This window comes from Acanthaster planci, linkage group LG07 (assembly GCF_054643075.1).
Source record: "Acanthaster planci isolate LZ-2023a linkage group LG07, COTS_SCS, whole genome shotgun sequence".
Classification (NCBI taxonomy): Eukaryota; Metazoa; Echinodermata; class Asteroidea; order Valvatida; family Acanthasteridae; genus Acanthaster; species Acanthaster planci.
In genome coordinates this window covers 10,009,845-10,032,356 of record NC_141783.1, presented here as the reverse complement: position 1 = coordinate 10,032,356, position 22,512 = coordinate 10,009,845, and the positions used below count along the sequence as shown (strand labels likewise).

At 41.0% G+C, this 22,512-nt stretch overlaps 1 protein-coding gene across 3 annotated transcripts in view; it reads left to right on the top strand.

Annotated features, from left to right (window-relative positions):
- btaf1 (B-TFIID TATA-box binding protein associated factor 1) overlaps positions 1-22,259 on the top strand; it is a 41,517-nt gene extending 19,258 nt beyond the window's left edge. For all 3 annotated transcript variants that reach the window (XM_022224656.2, XM_022224655.2, XM_022224654.2), the window contains 25 exons: positions 129-274; positions 548-713; positions 1,605-1,715; positions 1,932-1,990; positions 2,514-2,678; positions 3,349-3,466; positions 3,645-3,941; positions 4,511-4,781; positions 6,153-6,259; positions 6,522-6,872; positions 7,981-8,133; positions 8,601-8,738; positions 9,170-9,321; positions 9,691-9,768; positions 10,867-10,996; positions 11,498-11,639; positions 12,132-12,262; positions 12,794-12,919; positions 14,215-14,363; positions 15,114-15,260; positions 15,796-15,873; positions 16,768-16,897; positions 17,736-17,827; positions 18,377-18,485; positions 19,640-22,259. In XM_022224656.2, the coding sequence (XP_022080348.2) occupies positions 129-274; positions 548-713; positions 1,605-1,715; positions 1,932-1,990; positions 2,514-2,678; positions 3,349-3,466; positions 3,645-3,941; positions 4,511-4,781; positions 6,153-6,259; positions 6,522-6,872; positions 7,981-8,133; positions 8,601-8,738; positions 9,170-9,321; positions 9,691-9,768; positions 10,867-10,996; positions 11,498-11,639; positions 12,132-12,262; positions 12,794-12,919; positions 14,215-14,363; positions 15,114-15,260; positions 15,796-15,873; positions 16,768-16,897; positions 17,736-17,827; positions 18,377-18,485; positions 19,640-19,813 (3,720 nt within the window). In that variant the 3' untranslated portion in view covers positions 19,814-22,259. The remainder of the gene's footprint in view (positions 1-128; positions 275-547; positions 714-1,604; positions 1,716-1,931; positions 1,991-2,513; positions 2,679-3,348; positions 3,467-3,644; positions 3,942-4,510; positions 4,782-6,152; positions 6,260-6,521; positions 6,873-7,980; positions 8,134-8,600; positions 8,739-9,169; positions 9,322-9,690; positions 9,769-10,866; positions 10,997-11,497; positions 11,640-12,131; positions 12,263-12,793; positions 12,920-14,214; positions 14,364-15,113; positions 15,261-15,795; positions 15,874-16,767; positions 16,898-17,735; positions 17,828-18,376; positions 18,486-19,639) is intronic.
- Positions 22,260-22,512: the final 253 nt, after the last annotated feature.

Genomic DNA, 22,512 nt, shown 5'->3' with positions numbered 1-22,512 from the left:
TGAATTTGAATTCTGGACTTGAGGTGTTGTCATAAGAGTCCACTGTTAAAAATTGTGTCCTAAGAAACATGTGATGCAAGAGTTTCATAGTTTAAGAAAACCTGGATTCCCTCTCTTGGCATGGGCAGGAATCTAAAGGTCTAAGCAAGAGCTGGAAGAGCCAACAGACCGTCAAGGAGGACGACAGAAAGTACATTGGAGGGGACACTTCACTCAGTGCCTCAGTGACTGAGAGGGAGTCTGTAGTCCTCCAAGCTAGAATAAGGGCTGCAAGGTATGAACCTTCTGAGCATGTTACACAGAGATGAAATTTAATTAATGAAATTTATTTACACAGATGCAAAAATGTTACTGAACCATGAAGGTAACCAAACTTGCATAAGGATGTCACAAAATTTGACGTTTTCTTTCTAGATTTCTCTTAAGATTTTAATCACCCCATGCTGCATTCTCTGTCCTAGTGTCTAAACTCAAAATATTTAGTTCAAGTTTTCATTGGAAGTTCATTGGCCAGTTACAAGCTGTCAATGTATGTTATAACATTCAGGTTACTTGGTCGCGTTGCTCCGTACATCACCAGCCATAGGCTGTCTGCTGAGTTCAACGCCTGTGAGTCCCTTGCACAGATTCTCATCTTTCACCTCAAAAGCAAGTCGGCCATACAGAGGATGGTGATTGGCCTTATCATTGAGGAATGGGCACAGACAAGAAAGGTATTTCACACGCACTGGAATCAGATCAAGAGATTCATTGAACAGTTAGCAAACTGTCAGTTGATAAAGTCTTAATAATAATAATAATATCAAAGCATTTATAAGGCACACAGTTTCTACCAGTATCTGCAATACAAAGGCCACAATATATTATCATTATCCCTGCACATTGGGTTCACATCATCTCAGCCTCCTTGGGAGTATACTAGCTTGATGCTGCCGTTGCAAGCTAGGTGCAAACGAGTGAACGTAACCACAGATACCCATTTACTCCTGGGTAGAGAGAGGCACATTGGGGTAAAGTGACTTGCCCAAGATCACAACATGCTGCCACTAGCTGGGTTCGAACCCCCGACCCTATGATCAGACGCTACAAACCCTAACCATCAGGCTACTTGCCCACAAGGACATTTAGGTTAACTCAGTGAAGTTTACAAAATGACTGAATTGATAGACCATTAAATTTTTTTCCTAACTGAAATATGTTGAAATTGTTTGGTCCAATGAGAAAACTCAAAAACCCAAATTTTAGTGTTTTGGGTCATGTGGTTTGTGAGTAAGAGGTCATTGAACTCTGGACTCGGCAATTTTCACTATAACTTTGAATGCCTGTATTTTCAGATTGAAATGTGAGAGATGATTTTCATCATAAATTAAAGTTCCGAACTGGAGAATCAACCTTATTAGTAAATTATGTTTCAAAAATTAATATTCCACTATGAGGTCCAGCAAATGAATTTTGACCTCTGAACCCTTGAATGCTGCAGAATAAATTCTTTTTCGAAATTTTGCCACAAGGAAGCCCAAAGTGTGCTCATCATGCTTGCATAATATCAAAGTGGGATCTCCGAGTTTGATTTGACCCGGAATGACCTATTTATTCTTCCTCAGGAATTCCAGTGTCCAGGAGCTGTCAAGGCTAAACTTCTAGAAATCCTGTCCTGCACCATGTACTTCGATGAGGTGTCAGTGCCTTTTATGAAAATGCAGTCAGAATGCAAGGTTTGTTCACATGGTGAAATGATTACCTCCCTCATAAGATGGTGAACATTGCACAGTTTATGCTCGGGTTTTATGCTCATTGAGTCAGAAACTGGAAGCATGCATTGAGCTAACAGCTTGCTTAGTTTAGTCTTGTGAAATGCAAATTCATCTTAAATACTGTTGCAAGTAGATTCAAGTAAAATTAGTGTGGCCTTTGTGTTTTCTCTGCACCAGATGCTTATAAGTGCATGGTGTGATGTAAGAAAAGATGTCCAGCCAGTCCAGTTTCCCAGGTAGGTACACAGATTGTACCAAAGCAGTGTGTAATTGACCGAGATGTTCAGATCCTAGGATTATTGTATTGTTAAAGCCAGTGTTCAAATTCTCCATTTTTGTCAACAGAAGTGCTGAAGTTTGCATTCATTCCTATGAGAAATTCATTCTTGACAATTTTGATGTACTACTCTAGTGAACCATTTGTTCAGGTTGCTATGGTTACCTACCCAAGTGTCCTAACAGAACTACACTATTGGTCTTGTGCTGAAAGAGAGGCTGCACTGACACGTTTGGCCCACTTGAATGGATCCTTACGTAATTGCTTAGCAACAATAACAATGCAAAACCAAAATTTTTTTGTAAGCATAGCCTTTACTCCGTTCAAACATTGAAACATCAAGGTGACCTAAAGCGGTCAGTGACATTCGGGGCCTTTTCTTAAATGTACAGTCAGCCAAAATACATCTCTGATGAAAACCACCGGCAGTGGATGCACACGTACACAAGACATGTTTTACTTGGTTTGATTGATTCCTACAGTGCTTTTACTGTGGAGCAGGCAAACGCTCTGTCGGAGTCCATCCAGGGCCAGTTGTCTCAAGCAGGTTTGCCGGCTAGGACTAGTCAAGACATACAGCAGAGATGCAAACACATCCAGGGAAGCATTGAGGAGATTAATACAGAGCAGCAGATACTTAGTACAAGGTATATACACATTCATATGTACATTATGTATGCGTAGTTTATACATTTTTTTTGTTTATGCTAGGTACCAGCATCTTTTGCTGTGTCATCAAAGGTGCCATTTCTCTGTTGTCACAACCATGATCGTTTCCAACTTGACCATCATCACCTTTACCCACAAAAGCGTCATTGCCAACACCACTGTCACCACTGTCCCCACCATCACTTCAACCCATTCGTCCTGTGTATGAACTGTCCTGACTCTCAATATCTTACCTCAAGAGCTGATCAGTGCATATGGTGGGGAGTGTGCATCATCAATATTCAGTTGAATGTACACAACGCTCTAGCTATGAAAAGGATACACCTGTTGGCACATGACAGGGAATGGCATCAGAGGTCCTTCAATCTGCCTTGAGAAGAAGTGCCCCCTCATCGGTTGAAAAGAGCCATGTTGGTGGGGAGTGTTCGTTTTTTTGGTAGGACGCAATCGTAACGCGTGCATTTCATAGTCATGTGTGAACTAGCGAAGTGCAGTTCTGACCAAAGGAGCCTCCGTTGCTAGGAAAATTGCGCCCTCTCATGATCCAGGTTGTGTTTGTTTTCATTTTATATGTTGAATGCATGGTTTCACAGAGTCCACACTTTACAGAGCTGTTACCTTTTACTCTAATCCCGGTGTTGATGGCAGGACACAGGCATGCCTGGCCTCAGCTGTGATAGCCTCGAAGTCCCTGCCGCAGAAGCTCAACCCGATCATCAAGCCCCTGATGGACAGCATAAAAAAGGAGCAGATAACAATCATGCAGGTATCACCCTTCACACAAAATTGACCAGTGGTCAACCAGTGGTCAACAAATGGTTGTGTCTTGAGCGTGCCCATTTCCACAGGTTCCAAAGAAGCATTGAGAAGTTTTGCGCAAATCACTTGACCACAACATTCTTGTATCCTGAACTTTTTTGTGAAAATTCCTTTCTGCATTTCAGAGCCATGCTGCCAACAGCTTGGCCAGCTTGCTGGAGCAGTGCACCAGCCGCAACCCCTGCCCCTCCCCCAAGATCATCAAAAACCTATGCAGCAGTCTCTGCAGCGACCCCAACGTCACCCCCAACGCAGCTCAGCCATTGGGTTCGCTGGACCTGACAAGACCACCTGTTTTCAGCAAAGCGTCTGTTGCTGGGTGTGCTGCTGGGTCCAGACCATCATCCCCACTCCCTGGAGCTGTCACTACTGTGCAGTGCGACAAGAGGGTTGGGATACTCACTTTAGCAAAACAACAACAGGTACAGAATCTTTGAAGCTTGCTTACTGCAAATGAGTATGTCATTACCTTCAAGAACAAAGTTGTGAGTTTCTGGGATTAATCCTAATAAGCTGAGCAGTGATGGGTTTTATAATAATTACGATGGAAATGATGGAAAGACAACATCCAGGAGGACCTGAGGGCCCTGAGGTTATGGCCTGAAATGGCACTGGACAGTAAGACCCCCATGGCAAGTGAAGCCAACTATAGGGAGGACTTGTCTGACCCCTGCTTCGAGGGAAAGAAGGACGTAAAACGGAAGATGATGATGATGACGAGTGGTTATGAAACTTATCTGTAGAAGTATATTTAGTGTAAGTTACGTCTCCTATAATGACTACGCAATTACAGTATTTATTTTACATCAGCATCTGTTCTGCAGATGTTGTGTAACTTTTGCAAACTGTGTCATAAGTTGTCTTGCAGTAACATAAAATATGACGTAGGTTAAAGCAGCCACTGTGTTTTGTAAGTTTGAAGTTGGTTCATATTTTACACATCAGCCTCTGGTGCAAAGTGTGACCTGTCTATATGCTTTGTCCCTTGTAGATAGCAGCCATTACCGCAGCCAGCCGGCGGGCCGCCTACGCCCGATCCCGCAGCAAAGAATCCAGCAGCTTCTCAGAGACGGGCCTCTTCCTGGACCCCTCCATTCTCACCGAGGGGAGCAACCCCCAGAGCCAGCTTCAGCACCGAGGGGCCAAGTCTGCCCTGACTACCATCGCTCGGCGATTTGGGATGGATCTCATCACCGGGGCGGGCAAGCTGTGGGAGCTAATGACTGCTCCTTTGCTAGAACACCTTCAGCCATCCAAGTTTGGTGAGGAATTGTCAAGGTTAAGCTTGTAGAGCTGCAGCTCTGCCATTGATTGGCTGCATTAAATCCATAGCTGTAGACGAAAATTGGGATGTTCTCACTGCAGATTTGGAAAAATGTCCTCAGTTGAGCGTTTGAGGCTGTTGGCTGCATTTTATGCACTGCATGGACTTTCCGTAGCCATAGACAAAATTGCTTGGCAGAGACACAGGCTTTTATTCTGAAGTGAGAAAAAAGGTTTTCTTCAGTTGTTTGGGAAAAAACTAAACAAAGTCAGTGGGGTCTTTGGATTTTTATTTTCTTATTGGCCAGTTTTGTAAGATACTTAAATTTAGCTACTCTGACATACGTGACCCACTTTGCAAAAGGGAATATTATTATGCAAAAATGACAAAAGTGAGTTATATGGCTTAAAGTCTGCATTGTAATCTTTCATTTGGTATATGGCACAGATCAATAGCCCATTCCGTTCCAGAGATTTGACCTTTTTTCACCTTTATTAAGTTCTACGGAGTTCAACTTAACTGAGAAAACAGGCTCTGAAATGCTGAAACAGATGGGACTGGAAGAGTCATCTCAAATCTTCCTGTCAACTAGTGTATTCCCTTCGAACCGTTTTGGTCATAAACCTGAAACTTTAGTGAATAATGATGTTTTTTCTGATGAAAAACAAACATTGAAATCCCACAAGAATTTCACTTTCTTAACATTGAGAGGGCCATTGCACACAATGGCATAGGCGGCTTTTATATTGCCTCTTCCTGGAATGGGTCACAAATATGAGGTTTGCAGCAATGCTTTCCTAATTACTTAAATGTTTCCACATTTTGAAATGTTTTCCATAGCGAATGAAATCACAGCCAAAATGTGTTTAGATATTCTTGTGCACCAAATGTCAAAAGTCACAAAATATCATGTGTGAAATAGTCTATGGAAAAAATCACCAAAACGTTGTCTTTTCAAATAATCTCAAATTGAAATTGAAAAATTTTTTGAAATGAAAAAATTGAAAAACCAGTTAAAATTGCAAATGCTCATGAACTAAAGCAAGCACAAGAACATGTTGCATTTAGTGAATTTCTTAAATTCAAAATGGGAAGGTACGTTTTCGGATATCAAGGTATCGGATATCCTAGTCGCACTGAATGTGGCCATACTGCCTATTTGTTAACCCTAACACTCCTCAGTCCTTCACCTGTTGGAGGACTGAGTACTGTTAGGGTTAATGTGATACCAGGCTTCCAATTAAGGATGCGGGATTGTTTTTTTATGTAGATTTCAAATATTACAGAATATTGTAAGCACTGATTACCACCATTACCCAAGTTGTGTAGAGGGTATTTAAGTTAGTCTGATATTGGATGTCCTTTTCAGATGCCATCTTGCTGGAGGATAAGGATGACCTAGCCCAAGAGCTAATCAATAGCCTACAAGTGTTTGAGGTACTCTGCCCAGCAGTGCATCCAAACCTACACCCAAAGGTCAGTGCTGGACTTTATCCTCACACATCGGAGCAGTGGCATTACCATAGTGTAGCCCCTTGTCTTGTCAAGTGTTGAAAACAGAACAAAGTTGTTCGTTTACTCACTAAACCTGTCAGATCTTGTATTTACAGGTTTTTTAATGATTAAATTGTTTGGCCTTATACATTGGTTGAGGATTTTCTTGTTACACCCTTGTCAGTTTCTTAAACAAACTAAATTGGGAATTTTCTTCGTGTTCTGTTCATTTTTTCATTACCAGCTGACAGGCCTTCTTCCCAACCTGATCCAGTGTCTGCAGCACCCTTACACCGCCGTCCGGCATGTGGCAGCCAGCAGCCTGGGGGCACTGGGCCAGGTGGCCACGGTCGAGACCATGAATCGTGTCCTGGCAGATGTGCTGCCTCTCCTGGGGGTGGCAGACAGCGCCACCCGGCGGGAGGGGTCCGTGGAGGCCATGATGTGTCTCATCGAGCGGTTGGGCATGGGTGTGGTTCCCTACATTGTACTGCTGGTGGTGCCCCTGCTGGGGCGAATGAGCGACCAGGTGGAAAGCGTGCGACTGACGGCTACGCACTGCTTCGCGACGCTGATAAGGCTCATGCCACTGGAGGTGAGTTGAAAGCATACTCTGTTAATTCAACGGGAACCTAGTTATGCTTGCCTACCCCCCCGCCTTTGCCCTGTCCTCTGGAACATGTCTTGTCTCAACTTAATGATTCATCTGCAGCCAGAGGTATCCACACTCACATCTTTGGGATGACAGTAACAGCTAGCCATTGGCTATGTAGGCACATCTGTTCTTCTCAGCCACTGTCAGTTTTGTAGTTGAGTCCACCAGAAGTCTCTGCAAGTCCCATCACATATTCATCACAAGTCACTCAGTCTTAAGCCAAGCTATTCAAATGGACTGCATCAGAAGCATTCCTTAGTCACTGTTCCCCTCATACTTATAACTGACCTTGTGAAGGAACTCCACTACAATACAGGCTATAGAGTACCAATGTGGGACGCCATTTTGAACCACGGGGTGTAGTGCAAACGAATGGAGTTCACGCTTGTTGGTTCACTCACAGGTTTTTGTGCTAATGCCTTTTACACACACGACATACTGTATCCACTTCGGTACTGTGTAGTCTTAGCTTTTTGGCATCACCGTAGTAATGCCTTACTCTGAAAGATCTCTGGAATAATTTGTGATTGAGCCAAGTTAAAAGTACCAATTTTTAGGTATAATTTTAGATGAGCATCTTACTTGGAAATGTCACATAGATGAACTAGCCACAAAAATAAAGAACACTGGCATTATTAATCACTTGAGGTATATTTCCTTCTAACTAAAAAAACCTGTAATTAGAGACATGAACGTAAAAGATTGCCCTCATGTAATTGAAGGTCTTGTCTCACACTTGTTTGTTGTATGATATGTTTTGTCTGTTCTGTGTCTATTTCTTTGTTGCTTTCTTATTTCTTGTCTGTTCATTGGTTTGGGGTATAAAAGCATTGCTTAACCCCACACCTAAATGTTGTCATTTATTCTTGCTTTGAAATTTCTGTTACCCTGTACATTATTGTATCTTACCTATTTGTATTTGTCTGTACGACTAATTCTGTAATTGTGATTGCATGTTAGAATGACGGCATTGAATAAGTGTCTTATCATCTTATCAAAGCTGAACTGTTCTCTGATTACCCTCCTTCCTCATCCAACCCATCCGCAGGCTGGGATCCCAGACCCACCAGCGATGGCAGTGTCCTTGGTCAAGCAGAAAGCTAGGGAACGGCGTTTCTTAGAACAACTCCTTGACAGTAAAAAGCTGGATAGCTACGAAGTGCCGGTCACCATCAAAGCTGAACTCAGGAAATACCAACAGGTAAAACTTGGACATGCCAGTAGTTCTGGTAACCCCCCCCCCTCGTGGGATTTAATTAATCATTGTTTTTATGGTAAGATATTGGTGTTTTTATGAAAGTGAGGTCTAGACGTAAAAGAAAAGTTGAAATAGGGAGAGAGATGTATGGTTACATGGTTCTGACAAAAGTGGTTTATCATTCAGAGCTTCAACATTCTAAAGGCTGTCAAGAGATTTCTGAAAAAAGATCTCTAAATTTGGAATGACTTTAATAATTCATTTTATTTTTGTAAGTGACTTTGGATAAGATGTCCTTCTAATCTATTTCATTTTGGAATAGATAGGGTGTTTTTAACCTCAAAAAGTCTTCAAAAATCTATGTTTGATTTCCATGATTTAAAAGTGCAAATGAAAACTTACATTATAGCCAGAGTGTTAGTTTTGACAGTAACATCAAATTTCCATTTATTCCACAACCTGCGACTCAGGATGGTGTGAACTGGCTGGCATTTCTCAACAAGTACAAGTTGCATGGGATTCTGTGTGATGACATGGGGCTGGGGAAAACGCTGCAGTCCATCTGCATCATGGCTGGAGACCACTACCTCAGGGAAAAAGCACATAAAGTATGTCAGACAAAAGCTTACCATCATTTTCTTATAATTTGGAATTTTTTTCTTTGATCGTTGTGGTGACAGGCTTTTCTCCAAAAAGCCTCCACAAAAACAAATAATATTCTGTTGTCCTGGATTTTTATTTTACGTGCCGGTTTCAACGTTGTATGCTTTTAAGTCAGTAATCTCTTTACAAATAGCCAATTTTAAGGAAATTCATTAGAATTTTGACTCATTTTCCAGATTTTTAGCTTGTCAATTATTAATGAAGGAAACAAATGTGCCAAATTGTTTCCTTCCCATCAAAAGGATTGTGAATTTATAAGAGATTTTTAACTGAGAAGTCTCCAATTTCCAATTGAACTGTGCTTTATAAATTTAATTTATTTCCATCTTATCATTTCAGTTATTTATATTTTTATGTCATTTATATTTTTCTATAGAAAACGCAGCATGCAGATGCTGCCCCTCTGTCCTCCATTGTCATCTGTCCACCAACCCTCACAGGGCACTGGGTCTTTGAAATTGAGAAATTCTGCTCACGAGAGTACCTCCATCCCCTGCACTACACTGGCCCGCCCACTGAACGACAAACGTACGTTTGACTTACCGGAATAAGCTGTTTTCATTTTTTCATGAATACTGTTGGAATTGTACAGGGCCTTAAGTGTTGTGTCACTTGAATTCTAAATTATTGTGCTGTATTTCTCATTAAAGAAAAGAACGTGTCCCTGGAATAACCTTTCGGTTCAGGAAATTGACATATTTCTTGCTAAATAAGACATGCAATGCAGTCTGTTCACTTGTACAGTTAATTCCCTTTAGTCAAGTAAATGGAGTGTGATTCATTCCCATTTCAATATAGCACCCGCTGTCGTCATTCCTGCTGTCAGATGTCATCATTTCACAATCGTCTTTCGTTTTATTTTCCCTCTTTTTTTCTGCCCCCTCCCCTGTGATACAGGTTACGCAGTAGGGTTAAGAAGCACAACTTGGTTGTGGTGTCTTATGACATTGTCCGGAACGACATCGACTTCTTTAAGTGAGTAGTACAGCTGTCATGCCAGTTTGCGTTTACGTTTGAGCAAACAAACAATACTGGCTACGCGAGTGATTTCTTATGCTGATCTGGTGTGCAGGATTTACATTTCACACGATCAGTGGAGTCTGGTATTAAAATATCTACTAGCTTATGGAGACATTGATAACTTAATCTGCTGTCTCCGATATTTTGCGCATTAATGAAAAATCGAGGTAGTGCAGTCTACTGTTGACTTACTCAAGCACATTTCCTGTAATCAGAAAGCCAGTAAAATGTGTGGGGTTGTGCCTAAGAACGAACCTAGCAATAAACCAAAGTTTCACTCTTAACCGCTTCGTGACGGGTTCAATTAAAATGGTAGTGCACGAATACGGGCGTTTTTCATGATTTTCTGTTTTCAAAATTCTTCAAAAACTTTTATACCCACACGAGTGACTGTCTGATGGCTACTCTAATCTGACAGGCAACATCAATTGACACCCGTGTATTTCAACCAGGCCTGCCGCCCAATAAAGAGAGCCCAGATTGTGCAGTGTTGCGTAATTTTCTTTTCTAGAGCAGTTCGCTGCTGGCGTCTTTTTCAATGGGGCTAGTTTAGCATGCAGCAGTATTGTGTTTCTCAGCACTGCAGCGCTGCATAGCTTTCATCCGCGGTTGTAATCCTGCGTATTGAGTGCCTCAAAAAGTTGTATAGTGTTTCAAAAAAGGACAGAGTACCTCTGCTATTGACAAATAAAATGTTCTTCAAGTCCCAGCAGCTTGGTCTTTTGTTCAGATTCCTGTCTTTTGTTACAAGATCCAGGTCCTTTGTCCGATTTCAGGCTCCCCGGCTATGCGTTCAAACATAGGGTACCCGATACCGGGTTCCCTGGTGCAAAGTGGTTAAATTCAAGGCATATTCTGTCTGCTTTGCCATGTTTACATTGTCTCCAGAAAAATACTGTTACTTCATTTAGTAGATCAGGAGAACCTTGCTTGTTGACCCATTGCAAAGTAGGGGATTATGTGGGTTTCATTTATGACAAGGTGAAAACGTGTAAGATGCAGGCTGTTTGCACTTTTTTTAAGATTTGACTTTATTTTTTAAATTTTCATCAGGACAATTCAGTGGAATTACTGCATACTTGACGAGGGTCACATCATCAAGAATGGCAAAACCAAGCTAGCCAAGGCCATCAAGCAGTTGAGTGCAGCACATCGACTCATTCTGTCAGGAACACCTATTCAGGTATGTTGCAGACTTATGTACAGTCCCACCAAGGAATGATGTGCTTGCCAGTGGTATGCTTGCCAAGTCAAAGTCGCCTTCAACTCACAAAAAATAATGTCTTTCCGTTGAATAAGATCATGTTGACAATACAAGATGTCTGCTTTACCAGGAATAAGCGGCAGCAAATATTGTGGTTGTATTTTCAAGTTATCTCGTCATTGCAACTAGCTTGTTAAAGATGTCAGGCAAGCTTTAAAAAATGTGCAAGGGTTACTTACACTCCAGATTTTATAGAACTTCTCCTGTTTACCCATAGGGCACAGCTTGCACATTATAGTTGATATTGTGAGCATGTGGAGGCTTACAAGAGAACAGCATGACCTGCAGGACAATACATTTGGAGCAAATACTGTCCTTGGTGAGAATAAGAAAAGAAATGGAACAGCAGCATTCCTAAATTTGGATATGTGAGGTGACGAATGGTATTTCTCCCATCATCGACTTTTGTGTTACTCCTAGAACAATGTGCTAGAGCTGTGGTCTCTGTTTGACTTCCTGATGCCGGGCTACCTGGGAACGGAGAAACAGTTCACGGCCAGATACGCCAAGCCGATCATTCAGAGCCGAGATGCCAAGAGCTCATCCAAGGAGCAAGAATCTGGTGAGGTGCCTTGTGTTGTTTCCAGTCATAACAAAGAGGAGACATTTTGCCTCCAGAAAGTGGACCACAGTATCTCTCAAGATGTTATGCGATGCAACCACAATCATTACTGGTAGTAGTACCTTGCAATATGGCAATATGTCATTCTCATGGAAATAGAATTTGTCACTTAGTAGTTAATCAGTTGGAAATAGTGTTGGCCTGTTCATAGATTTAGCGGCAACCACAATTAGGCGCCATTTTTGTTGTAGCAATATGCTGTTGACTACGTCTTCAACCAATGAGGTGCTGTGACTTGTCAACATGCATGCATGCCTCAAGCTAACTAACACATGAGTGAGTGTGGGGCCAGTTTACTAATGGTGCCTCTTTCTGATGACTCTACGGGGATCTTGGTAATTGTTAAGATTTCTTGTGTTCAATTTCCAATCCACTCCAGTTTCCTTTGTTTAATAATTAGGCCACTTTTCTTCCTGTGACTTGCAATGGCAGGTGCCTTGGCCATGGAGTCTCTACACAGACAGGTCCTTCCGTTCCTGCTCAGACGTCTCAAGGAGGATGTGCTTGACGATCTACCTCCCAAGATCATTCAGGACTATTACTGTGAGCTCAGTGCTCTCCAGGTAAGGGCCGGTGACCATTTAGACCCGGTTTGAAAAGGGCCCCCTGGTAGCCCGCCCTGTATAATGCCTGCCCGGTATTCAGGCTACTCCAGGCCGGTATCAGGCCTGTCTGGACATTGGCATTTCAAAGTCCCTAATGGAAGGCTTCCCCCACCGTGCTTCCACAGATGAATAGGGGTCTAAGGGGATTAGTGTAAACATTGTATAGCGCTGAAGGATTAAAAACCACAAGCAGGTTCCTTCTAGGATAGATTAAATGTACCAGTACTTGCAAACAATAGACCCCAGGATGGAGAAGTTCGAGATCAACAACCAGTCCAGCATCCCAGGCCGGTCGCCAGGCTGGTATGAAAGGGGTTTTTGCAACAGGGCGAGCTTACCGGGGGGGCCCTTTCCAAACCGGGTCTAAATGGTCGCCGGCCCTAAAGGCCGGTCACAAAATTCCACACTCGCAAAGGTTTAGATGATATCGAGTGTGGTACTTTGAGAATCTTAAACCTTCACATGTGGGAACTTTCTTTATGTCCCAAGGTGCAACTGTATGAGGACTTTGCCAAGTCTCGAGCTAAGAAGGGTGTGGAGGCAAGCATTGACAGCCCAGAGGAGGGGGAGAGCCAGGCCAAACCCTTGGCACCAGCTACAAGTCACATATTCCAGGTAGGACAGGGTGAAGTCAGTCTCTCGTCTCACTGATCACAGGTGCAGTCCCAAACAAAAGAGAGGAGGGATTTTTGGGAGGAGTAGCCAATATCTGATGAGGTCCTATTTATTGTTGGGATAAAAGTTGTGAACTTTTCAAGAAGCTGTGAAAGGTATCTCCACTCGTCTTGCAAAAATGTTGTTCACTTTGATACAAAGAGTATTGGAGGGGGTGTGTGTAAATAAACGTGAGAGCCTGAAGACTAAGCATTATAGCAGGAAGTCCTGTAACAGAAATATATTACAGTTACCAGAGGTGACTTATAGGTAAGTATCAACAGTGGTGTGAGCAACAAATCACAAGTTACAGCTGATATGTTAACAGTTGTGTCAGAGATTGGGAAAAAAGTATGTTGTTTCTTTACTTCATGTTGAAAAGATTTAGTAAATATGTGTATAATGAAGTCTTTTAAATGGTGCATCATTCATGACATGAAATACCAAAATCACCTTTGTGAACTTTGATTCTACACTCTTCCCCGTATCGGGGGGGAGGGACAGTGTCCCGTACTACCCAAAGGACATTGCTTTGCTTGATGATGCATACTCCTCTTGTTTTACATTTTCTCTACCTCATGGCTGTTAAACTCCCTTCTGAATCACCTTCTTTTGCACTTCAACTAAAACAGCCTAATCTGGTGGAACTATCCTTGCTACTCATTACAATTAAACGTCATTGTATAAAGTTTTATATAAGCCATGAAACTGCTGAAATGCACATTTTTCCATTTATTGAAACTTTATGCTCGCTTTAGCGAAGTCAGTGTATTATCACTTGGGTCACTTTAAAAAAAATTTTTTTCAAGTTTAGTTTATTTGTATCCATATCTTGAATAAAATAATCACATGAATTTGATATCAAACTAACAGAAATGATATGATGATTCCAGATAAGAAGCAAATGTTTGTACAAAATCTGGAACCTGCTTCTAGTTATTAAAGTAACAGGCAATTATGTATTACTGGATCAGAAATAGAATATATTTTTGAGTGGAAGGATTTGGGTTTTGTGCATATTGCTACATTGAAAGTCTCGAAGTGGCATGGCAAGCCAAAAACTTCCTCAACATTATCCCTAGTATGAAGTCCAGAGAAGGTCCAAAGTTCGATTATCTGATGTTTTACTTGTCTCGTTCTGTGTATCGAATGGTTACTGACTGGTTAGATGTGATATATTGCCAACCAGGAAGGATGCTCACTACTCTGAAACATTTCAGTTAATGGTGTATTTCCATTTGATGTTACACCCTTAGGCACTTCAGTACTTGCGCAAGGTGTGTAATCATCCGTTACTTGTCCTGAACAAAAAACACCCTCAGTATGACAACATCACCGCCCAACTTAGCGCTCAGAACACCTCCCTGCATGATATCGCACACGCACCCAAGCTGACTGCACTCAAGTAAGTTTGCCCATGACAGCTTGTTTGATGGAGGATAGAGTTTTGTGTCACTTGGTACAGTTGTACATGTCACCATCTTGCTCTCTTTTGTGTCAAGGTTGATAAAACTGGTCACTAACTTGTATTAGCTTACCAGTTCAGAGCCTCAGGCTGTGTCCAAATTACTTGGCTGTGGCTTAAAATTACATAGAACTCTATGGGAATTGGTTACAGCCACTACCATAGACTCGTGTTTTATTTCAAGCTGCAGCCGGGTAATTTAGACACGACCTTAGCCTTTCTGCTAATTTGAAATCTGTGTAATGGATAATAAGACTTTAGAATTATCTTTCATGTTTTAGACATGTTTAAAGCTGAACCTTTTCCTCATTTTTGTTTGTAGTTGTGATATTGATTGCCTTCGCTGAGGTTTAGATCACTCTCATTTCGCCTAAAATCTGTATGGGCAGCCAAAGTTTGCAGAAAAACCACTCTTTGGTTGTTTCCGATTTTAGCTCAAATTCTTTTAACATGTACATTCGTCAGATTTATTTTTTCATTTATTACTTAAGACTCCAGTAGTACATGTATTATTATCTAGTGTTTTGAAAGCTGCATGGGATTTTTAACATTTTTTGAATTGTTCTTTTACGTTTTTAGTGACGACCAGCCATACTTTTAGCAGCTACTTGTAGGAAAAAGACATCTGTGACATAAGAAGAGCAGACCCTATGGTTACTTGTTTTTCTGTGTAATTCCTCCTCTCTGCAGGCAGTTGCTCCAGGACTGTGGCATCGGCGTGGAGGTCATGGTTAGCGAACAGGAAGGATTGACAGAAGCCGTCGTGGGCCAGCATAGGGTGCTGCTTTTCTGCCAGCTCAAGAGCATGCTGGATATTGTGGAGAAAGACTTACTCAGGTCTGATTTAGGTTTTTATTTTCAGTCATGACATTTTTCTTACTTTAAAAGGATTTCAGATTTTTTCCTCCTTTCATTTCCAATTATTTCCTCCATTTCCAACATTCTTCACTGTAGTCCTGCTTTTGGGGATCTTATGGGAACATTTTTATCTTTTTCCTACAAGGTTAACTGTATGTATTATTTTTAGTATAGGGGTTGCTGTGGTACTTTCCTAAGGGAATGTCAAGATTTCTTCTTGATTGGAAACTAAAATACGAAACTCTCAATTTGGCTGTGTTTCTAAAGCAAGTTATGGCTATATGTGGTGAGGAAAATTGGTCACCTGTTAACTTTTGACCATGTCTACTTGCAATGTTACAGATGTGTTGCTAAGCCTAGTGCCAAGAAGTTCCCCTATTCTGCATATTACAGTAACGATTAGTTGGGTCTGTATTTTGAACACCACTTTAGAAAAAGTCCTGGAAGCAGTGAAAAGCAGAATCTAAGAGAAGAGGTGGACATCGTCATATTTCTCGTGTTGATTTTGTTGCAGGAAACACCTTCCGAATGTGACCTACCTCAGGCTGGATGGCAGCGTGCCTGCTGGCCAAAGGCATGACATTGTCCATAGGTACATAAAATGAACTTATTAAGGCTATCCATTTATTGATAGTTTAAGAACCGGATACCGAAAACTAAACTACCAATACACAATGTCTGATTAAGGTGTGCCATATTATGGGATTGTTGGTGCTGCAGCCAATTTCATGAAATGTGGTATCACTTTGAACCAGGCGTAAGCCTTGCACCACAATTTTATGCCATAGTTGTGCAATATACTTATGTTTGATTTCATGAAAAGTTGTGTAGCTGCACCATGTTTTAATAAAATAATTTCTTGGACAAGGACAAAACGGTTTTTACAAAGGCTGTTCCTTGCCAATGTAACATTCATCAAACAGTCATCAAACAAGTTTTTATTAGCTTCTACAACAAAACTGTACACCTTGTTATATTCAACAATGATGCGGCTTAACTGAACACGATAAGCTAGTCAAATCGTTCAGTTTCGTTTCATTTGGCGCAACTTACACCATCTAAAATGATTGCGTAAATTACGCCATTATTTGTTGCATAAGTCACAGACTTATATGTATGTAGTGCATAAGTTTTGTAAAATTGGTCTTAATTGATTGCGCAACTTGTGCAATAAAATGTAGTGCAAGTGGAGTTACGCCATTGCTTAAAGTGTCATGAAATCAGAACTAACGACCTAAAGATATGTGACATAACCTGAGCTACATTCGGGATGCAGGGATTCGACAAAGATGTGTATCAAAACCTAGATATCATTAGTACAGGATCTTAAAGCATGTTACGATACCATGGACTGAATTTATGGGAAGAGGTCTGGAAGTGTGACGCATTGTTCATAATCTCCAGAGTTTGCATTGGGCTATATATCAATTCTGTGGCCCAGTATGGATGCGTTGAAAATGTCTTTTTTTGTCTCCTTTGAGTACAGATTCAACAACGATCCTTCCATTGACATCTTACTGCTGACTACACATGTTGGAGGCCTGGGGCTTAATCTGACAGGAGCCGATACTGTTATATTTGTGGAACATGACTGGAACCCCACCAGGGACTTGCAGGTAAATTCATAAGCAGCAACTTGATACTCACTACAATTTTGCTTGCTTCTACTAAAGGTCACAGAGGAGATAGAGCTCCTGCATTCGTCCTGGAAGATGTTTCCATGAGCTTGACTCTTGCTCATCAAGCTTTGAATTCTAAAGTAAATATCTTTCAGACTACAGGATTTGTACCAACAGAAACCTTACCAACCAGAAGTATTTTACATGATCCATTCCAAGAGACAAAGTGCACATCTTTTGGAGGTTGACTTGAAAAATAAAAAAAAAATTCCAATTGTAAGAAGACTCTATTTCATTGCAATAAAAGTATCATAATTCTCCAAAAATTAAATTGGAGAGCTCAAACTGTTCAGACCATTGTGTTCACATCTTACTAAAAGCAAACATGAGGACATGAATGTAGCATTGGAAAGCTCAATTTGTGAGATGCAAGAGCAAATCTCAAGATGTCTTCCGAACTCGCATCTTAAAAACGTAATGATGATATATATTACATGTATATTTCTTGAGAAAGCCTTGGGATATTCCAAAAACTTGTTTGCCAATTGTGATGTAATCTGCGAAAAACTTTCACATGGTGAGCTTTTGGGTGCATGTAAACTTCAGATTGATATGAACACATTCTTGTTTTCAGATGTATTTCATTAATGATTCTAGGTTGTCCACAACATGAGTCTAGGTTGTCTAGAATCATGAATTAAACAGTTTTGAAAGCAGCACGGTATCCAGATCAATTTGAGGGTGATTTGTACTAAAAGGACAAAGCTCACCTTGTAGAGGGTTTTCACAGATCGTATCATAATTCTTCTGGAATTTCATTGTCCTGCATGTGTAGGCGATGGACAGGGCCCACCGCATTGGTCAGAAGAGAGTGGTCAACGTGTACCGCCTCATTACCAGAGGAACCTTGGAGGAGAAAATCATGGGGTAGATAGCTTTATCCTTGTCTCTTAGGATTGTGTTTATGTGCTGCAGGGTAAACTCTGAAACGGCCCTAAATAAAGGATGGACATAATTTCATGTGGTGCTTTCCAATGAACAATGATTTATTCAGTCATCCAAGCTGGCATGACTTGTAATTGTAATTGGTATCAAATTAAAGCCCATCACATGCAGTTTCCTGTACCCAATTTGTTTTGTTGTCATTTCAGTTGTTTCAGCACCATTTTTTAAACTGTCCTGTTTTAATGGTCTAAAATTAAAAGGGACTGTAGGACTAGATGTTGTACATTTACTGATTTGTCAAAATATTGAATTGTAAATCATGCCTTCTGCTACTGTAACAGCAAGAAAAAGTTAATTGAAAGAAGCTAAGGAAAAGTTTGGCTTTTTTAGGGCTAGGAGATACTCAGATGTTTTAAACATTTCTAGTGTCGTTCCAGTGTCACTTAGTTCATTTTACTGACTCCTGTATGCATACTTGCATTGGTCAAGGTTTTGAAATTAGAGATTGATGTCATATTTTTGCCTTGGCAGACTTCAGAAGTTCAAGATGAACATTGCCAACACCGTCATCACCCAGGATAACTCCAGTCTGCAGTCCATGGGCACTGATCAGCTCTTGGACTTGTTTTCCCTGGACCAGGTACTAAGATGACAGAACATGGGCCAACTGTGTGGAGATTAATTATATAGTGGACCCAATTTTATGGTGCTGCTTAAGCGCACAATTTTATTCTAACCGAGGTTCTACATATTTTATGGAGACTGAAAGCAGTAAGCACAGCAAAAGCATATTTTCATCCAAGAATAACTTTGCTTAACTTAGTGATATGACAGTGGAAATCTCCATATGCAGGCAACTGTTAGCACAATCAACATTTTCTGCTATAGGGAGCACAACTTTTGTACTAACTCTTAAGCAGTGCCATGAAATTCGGCCCCATTAAGTAAATTTGTGTCTTAAAATGTAAGCACAGATTGGCTCACAAGCTATAAATGATGCATCGCATTTTGCTGGGGAACCTAATTTGCTGAGCAGGTTTTGTTTCCACTAGTGTTGTAGTCGGGACCATCATAAGACCCCTCAAGACCAACGCAAGACCCCTAGTCTTGATTCAAGCCACAAGCTATTCAAATTAACTCCAACAAAAGCATCTTTTTGTCACTTTTCACCCTGTTACTTGTTGCTGGTCTTGTGCGTAGTCTTGTGAAAGGTCTTGGAATGTCTTGAATACAACACTGGTGTTCACTTTGCAACTTTTCGTCCTTAGTAGCTCTTAGTAGCTTGTGCCAGTGAAAACTACCAGCAGCCTTCAGTTAACCAAGAGTCAAGTTTGCCTGGTACCCAGCAAAACCTAGTGGTTGACTAATGGTATCTGATCGAATTTAGCCAATGGTTACTGCAGTTATTGCTTGGGGGCTTGATTGCAACCAGTTTTTTAACAAGACATATTACTGGGTGTTATAAGAATTCTGACAATTTGGACACCCAGTGTTTGACTTTTTGAATGTTGCAGTGGGCCACTATATAATTTCAAAGGTCTCCGGCTAGGAAAAATAAGCCAAAATATTGCTTATTGTCGTCCTCTTTGTTTTAAAGTAGAGATTTTTTTTCACTTAACAGTGTACTATGTTCAAAATGTCAAGTAAACCTTTTTTGTGTGTCTTTCCATCAGAAGTAAACCAGTCTTGTCAGAATTATGCACCAGCATATGTTACAATTCAGTGACCATCTTTTTTACCTCATAGACTTCTCAACGTTACTTAATCTTAGCACATGTTTTGTTTTATCCGTAGAAGCGGCCGGGAGGTTTTGAGGAATCTAAGCAGGAGGCCTCGTCATCATTGGCAGGGAGCAAGGCCAAACAGACAGCCAGCAGTGTGCTGCAAGGACTGAGTGAACTATGGGACGAGAAACAGTATGAGACAGAGTACAACCTGGACAGCTTCATGCAGTCGTTGTCCAGTTGATACCATGTGTCCACGTGATGTATCGTCTTATTGACTTGTATCAGCTTTGTGCCCAACCTGGTGAGGGGGCAAGCTCTTGTGAAAGCCCAGCTACAGGGGAAGGGCACCAACCCTCCTCTGGTTCAACGTGCACTGTTCATCCTGCAGTTCTCCCACCAGCCTAGTCAAAGTGTGCTTGTGTCAGCTCAGCCAGTCGTTTTCATAAAAGGTTTCAATCAGACAAACAAAATTGTGGTTAGGTCACCTATTATTCTGCCCTGAGCATTCGGTGCATGTAATTGCTTGTGCATCAGTTTTGACCTGATTGACCCATGAAACAAAATCAGTGCAATGAGAAGTTTGAGGAAAGACCAATACCATGAAAGTACCTTTAAATGGGGCCCATGGGTACCAGCAAACATTTGTTCACATATGAAGAACGTGAAAAAAATGTGAGAGCAAGGGTTAAGCTTGACAGTGACACTAGCCTTCTTGTGTCTGAATCATGTTTGGCTGTGGCTGGTTGTACACACACTTAGCTCTGGGAGATGGCCGCAGCCACTATCCACTGGCTGCCACGAACATGCATGCAATTTGCAACCATTACCAAATAATAACAACATAGCCTCCCACTCAATGTAGAGTCTAAACATGGCCAGTACATCGTTGTCCACATGACCTCAGATGGAAAGTATCTAATTTGAAAATCAAACACAGGCACCCATGCCTTGTCAGAATTCCTTAGTTTTTGAGAAGTCAGGAAAAATGGAGTGGAAACAGTGCATTATAGCCACTCTTTTGATTTGCTTATGTATGGCGCTCAACACAGGTTTCTCTCGCTAGTTACTCATGAATATAGCCAAAGTTTGCATATAGGCTGCATCCGAATCTCTTGTATAGAGCTAGGTCTAGGTCTTTGCTCCATTGGAAATGCATGGAGACGTGCAGACAATAGACCTAGCCGTAGCTCTGGAAGCCCGTTTCGGACACGGCCATAATCTCCACTTCAGTAACAATAACAACTGGCAGCTGGCACCCTGATACAAGATGGTTTACACACCCTAGTCACCATGCACATCCTTGCTAATCAGACTTCAGGAAAGGCATCATTCTCAAGGTTCAAAGTAATCATAAAAAGTCCAGATGCTTGGGCACTCTGTCTGTCCTGAACTCATAGATACTTCTGATACCAGGTCAGGTTTCCAGTCTTATAGATATTTGATTTAACGTAATCCATGCCGCCCTCTCTTGGCACATATTTTCAGTCTTTAAGTAATTTGAAGTCCCACCTACTTGTAGATTCAATGTTACTTGTACTTCTTGATAGTATTTGCCGCATGTACATTGATTTACCATATATCAGAAGTGGCTTAATGAAAAGATCTTTCTCCCTTTTAGAGTATTACCAGGAGGACCAAGTTCAAGCCCCTGTCGTTGATTGTATGGTACCATTTCATGATTCACTGAAATATTTATTTGCAAAATGGTAACCAACCAACAGCTTTCAGACGGTTGTTTTAATTTCCCAGATTTCACTTCTCTCCTTTTCAGATTGAGCATTGGATTTAAAGATTTTTATAGTGGAACTAGTGTGAACTTAAATGTTCTTTGGCAGATATTTGAGTTAGTGACAAAAATGTTACTGTTGAAAAAGAAATTGCAGAGAAATGGATTTTCTTCTTGAGACATTAGCAAATGATACGGTGAATGGATCATCAATAACTTAATTTTTGACAGGTATGTAACTGAATTAATCACTTTGAAACTGTTCAAAAATAAAGGTAACATTGTGTAGTCATTTTTGGAGTTGTTGTTCAAATGTATAGGTTTTGTATAAAAGATTTATATTACAGTCAAATTTGAAAAGTCTACAATAGCATTTGTTTTGTTACAAATGAAAAAGACAAGTTCAATAACCCTGTGTTCAGCACCATTATAATCAGTTGTAGTCAGTTGCTAGATTGGTTATCTAGTTTGTAGGTGCTTTGGTTAGTCTGTTGGTCGCTTTGTCATACTGGTGAGTTGATCATGCCAGTCGATATGGGCAATATTTGTGTCACCAATGGTGAAACAAGTTGGTCAGTCAGTAAGTCGGTCAGTAGGATTATACAATATCCCATCTCAAAAAGGTGAAACAGTTTGGTCAGTCAGTAAGTCGGTCAGTTGGATCATACAATATCCCATCTTAATCAGCACTTTCATGGTTGTTACATTTGTGTGAACTGGCTTTATGGCTGGCTTGTTTGAGGTAACTGACTCCAGACTGTGCAAATTGTCTTTTTTTTCCTGTTTTTCAAATTATGCAGTTAATGCACTTGTCGGAGCAGTGAAAGTTTTGTGAATGGGGGTGATTCAAAAGTGAAAATGGACGGCAAAATTTTTACATGTATTTTGAAAGAAAAGAGCCCGGGGCACATTTCTTCACTGGCGTCTTCACTAAACTCTGCTGTAGTTATCCAGTATCACAGTTTTTTGTTGGGGTGTTTGTTTGTTTTGGTGTTTGTTTGTTTGGTTTATTTTCAGACGTATTGTTTTAAAGAAATTTGCCTTGAAAAAGTAATTTGCCCTGCGAACAAGCGCACTGTTGTCATGACGGTCCTTTCAACTCCGATTATCAGCCCAGGCCAACTCTCGCTCGACGTCACAGAACATGTCGACTCAAATTTACTAACCTGGATAGTAAGCCAGTCGAAAGACTTTGCCATTATTCGCAGTCGTTC